Below are 3,183 nucleotides of genomic sequence, written 5' to 3'. Positions count from 1 at the left end.
AGCCCGCCGGGTACCGTAGTTTCCACGGCGAGCCCGGACTACATCTCCCGCCATGCCCCGCGGCAGCCCGCCCGCTCCCTCCGGCGCCGCTGAGGCGGCCGGGCGGGTGTTGGGGCCGCGTGGGAGCCCGCGGCCAGCAGCAGGGTAGTTCCCTCAGTGTGGGGGTTGCAGCGGCGTTGCCGCTGGCGGAACGCCGCACGGAGCACCGGGGCAGGAGGAGGGTCGCTGTGCAGAGGTCGGTGAGAGCCGCCGGCAGTGGTCGCCCACCGGTACCGGCGGCGTCGCCCCCACGGCGGGAGCTCTGCCCCAAGCCGGGCTCCGCTGCCGTACCCTGCCCTCAGGGACTGAAGTAAACGCAGTGCGCGTCGGCATGCGGGGCGTGTACATGGAATTATTTTATCCCCCCCCCCCTTTTTTTTTTTTTTTTTTTTTGTTTTAATTAAAGGCAGGAAAGTTTTGTCAGTGATAGTTCAGCGAAGGGAGAAGTGGGAACTCGTATCTCAGTTCTTTCAATGCTCCTGTTGGAGAGTGACGCCTCGCGGGGCTCTGCCGGGCGCGGGCAGCCGGTGGCCGCGGCCATGGGGGATTTCGGGTACTGCTGTGCTGGGTGGAGTGTACCCGGGCTTGTGGGGACGGACTTCAAAGGATTTGTTTAAAACTTGTTTAGAACTCCAGGGTCAATAGCGGCTTCCTGAGATGTATGACACTTGATTTTTATATTTTTAGAGCTACATCCCAAAGGTTGTCGCTATCATCAACAGCCGCTTGCCAGCAGAGCGACTGAAGTCTGTGGAAAAACTCGTTTCCCTTCCTCGACAGAGGCGAGGCGCCCAAATGGGGTAATGTCAAGTTGCTGATCTTACATGTTTCTGTGTCTTTTCTGCAGGATCTCTGAGTGGAACCTTTACTTTTTGCTGATACTGTAACAAAAAACAGCTTCCTGTGATTTTTCTGGTGCTTTGCAGTTATTTGGATGAAGTGAGCTAAGCACACAAACATGGTGGTTGCAGTTGCACCTCCAAAGAGTGGGTTAGGACAGTATGCAGAGCGTACTGCCTGGTGGGTCCACAACGTTGCCAGTGACTTCAGAGCTGGCAGGGCAGGTTGCACCTAAGCAAAGTCCTTGTGGACATCCAGAGTCTTGCAGGAATCTCAATGAACGAGGTTCTTCAAAGTAAATAACAGATAGTAGTAAAACTCATGTTGCTGTATCTCCATTCTCAGCATCTTTAATAACAAAATAATGTCGTTTGTGTTGAGACAAATCATCTTTTGATTGTTAGGCAATACAGTTACATGTTCAGTATTTTGTAGAAAATAGGGCTGAAAAACAATTTATGTGATCAAAAGATATGTACATAAATGCATGTTCACTGTGCATGTATATGTATACATAAAGTCAACACAGCTTTGTTTTGTTTTTTTCTTCCTACGTCAGCACCAACCAGCAGAGGGTGCACAGGTTAACTCGGAAGCTGATGGCTTCCTCTTGATGTTGAACTTGTGAATACATTAATTTAGTAAATCAGTTTCGTGTTGTATTCTGCTGTATAAATAACAGGAAAAGACGTGAATTACCTCATGGAAAAAGCAGAAAAATAGGGGAAAAAAGTAAAGGATTGCACAAGAATACTGACGTATTTAAATCCCATTCTACACTTACTGATATGTGGGTGGACAACTTGTCTGTGAAGTTAAACAAATGCAGGATAATAGGCTAAAGAATTACTTGTAGAATTTGCCTCTTTACGTTATGCAATGTTTAAGAAATTTGTAGTGAGAGTAACTGTTATCTTCTTAATTTCTGTTTTTCAAATTATTTTAGTCAATAATATTTATAATGACACTGTTTCTGAGGGTGCCTTTAGTAGGTGTCACAAACATAGAACAGCAGAACAATTAACACCGAAAATGTTACTATAAATAGATCTATACAAAAGTAGAAGTTCCATTCCAAGCATGATTCTAGGATATGAGAATATAATTTTAGCTTCAGTTGGAATGAAAGTATTTGTCACAAGTTGAACTATTTTGAATTCAATTCAAATACTTTTATTGAAGCTTCATTTTCAAGGCAAAATAGTATTTGATAGTGAAGTCAGAACATCACTATTACAAATGGAAATAATGCAAAACACTTGTCCTAATCAAAACAAAATCTTTCAGCATTACAAAAAATAATGAAAATGTTTGAATATATTAAAGTGTCAACAGAATTGCTACATTTCTTTAAAATACTGTGATTTTCTTGAATCAGCATTTTTTCATGAGCTTCTGTCAGAATGTTTTATCACCTGCCTTTACAAATGACAAAATAAATAGGAGCTCAGATTTAGTTTAGGATAGAAAAAATTACATTAGTCACCTGTGGCAACTGAACTCCACATTTTATCCATACAATTCAAATAAAATGCTTTTGTTATTTAATGCTCACATTAGTCGATTAAAGATTCAGTAAATAAAATGCATCTATATTTCTAAGGTACCTGTTTCTTTCTTCCTTGCTGGCTATTCATGTCTCTTTGATCTTGCAGTTGCCGTTATTTTATCTGTAGTTGCATTTTTTCAAGCTGTCTTCGTTAGCTTAAAAACATATTAACTAGTGTAGTTGATTCCCTCAGTACTGCAGAGAAAGCTTTCTTTGCTTCCACTGTCTTCTAAGATCAATAGAATCATATGCCAACAAGAATTAATGTTGCAGTTCATAGTCACAATTGAAGAACATTTTCCTTTTTTTTTATGGGAATTGTTTCTCAAAAATAAAAGAATAAAAATACAGTTATAAACCCTGTAGTTTTATAAGATACTGCAAAAATGTAGCAGAGTAATTCCAACAGCAGTATCAAGATGGAGAAGAGAGGCTGAGAAACAATTCTCAGTGAATACAAGATTAGGGAATTAAATAATATTTTTTAAAACTCTCAAGGACTTCTAGGTCTCTGCTTGTCCCTAATAACTGTCTGCTTTCTTACTTTTAGAAGTGATTACATAGTACCTACATATATTATTTTATCCCAAATAATGTACCTTCAGGTTCTGTTGCTGATCTCCTGGATGTATAGTGATTCAAGTAAATGTTTTCAGTAAATGAGCAGTTTTATTTCCCTCTCTCCTTCGCTCTACCATTGCATAAACTATTTCCTCTTTGCTTGACTTTTTAACAGTCTACCTGGCACGTGGTGT

At 41.0% G+C, this 3,183-nt stretch overlaps 1 protein-coding gene across 4 annotated transcripts in view; it reads left to right on the top strand.

The window, feature by feature from the left end:
- METTL8 (methyltransferase 8, tRNA N3-cytidine) overlaps positions 1-3,183 on the top strand; it is a 37,753-nt gene that overhangs the window by 5,383 nt on the left and 29,187 nt on the right. Inside the window, exons 1-2 of one of the 4 annotated variants that reach the window (XM_074829095.1) lie at positions 85-235; positions 727-839. In XM_074829095.1, the coding sequence (XP_074685196.1) occupies positions 835-839 (5 nt within the window). In that variant the 5' untranslated portion in view covers positions 85-235; positions 727-834. Of the gene's footprint in view, positions 1-84; positions 593-726; positions 840-3,183 lie in introns of those variants that run through there. The other 3 variants (XM_074829098.1, XM_074829099.1, XM_074829096.1) reach the window with 3 other exon arrangements.

This window comes from Strix aluco, chromosome 6 (assembly GCF_031877795.1).
Source record: "Strix aluco isolate bStrAlu1 chromosome 6, bStrAlu1.hap1, whole genome shotgun sequence".
NCBI classification, from domain to species: Eukaryota; Metazoa; Chordata; class Aves; order Strigiformes; family Strigidae; genus Strix; species Strix aluco.
Note: the sequence above shows the minus strand (reverse complement) of the source record. Positions and strands in the feature narration are given on the sequence as shown.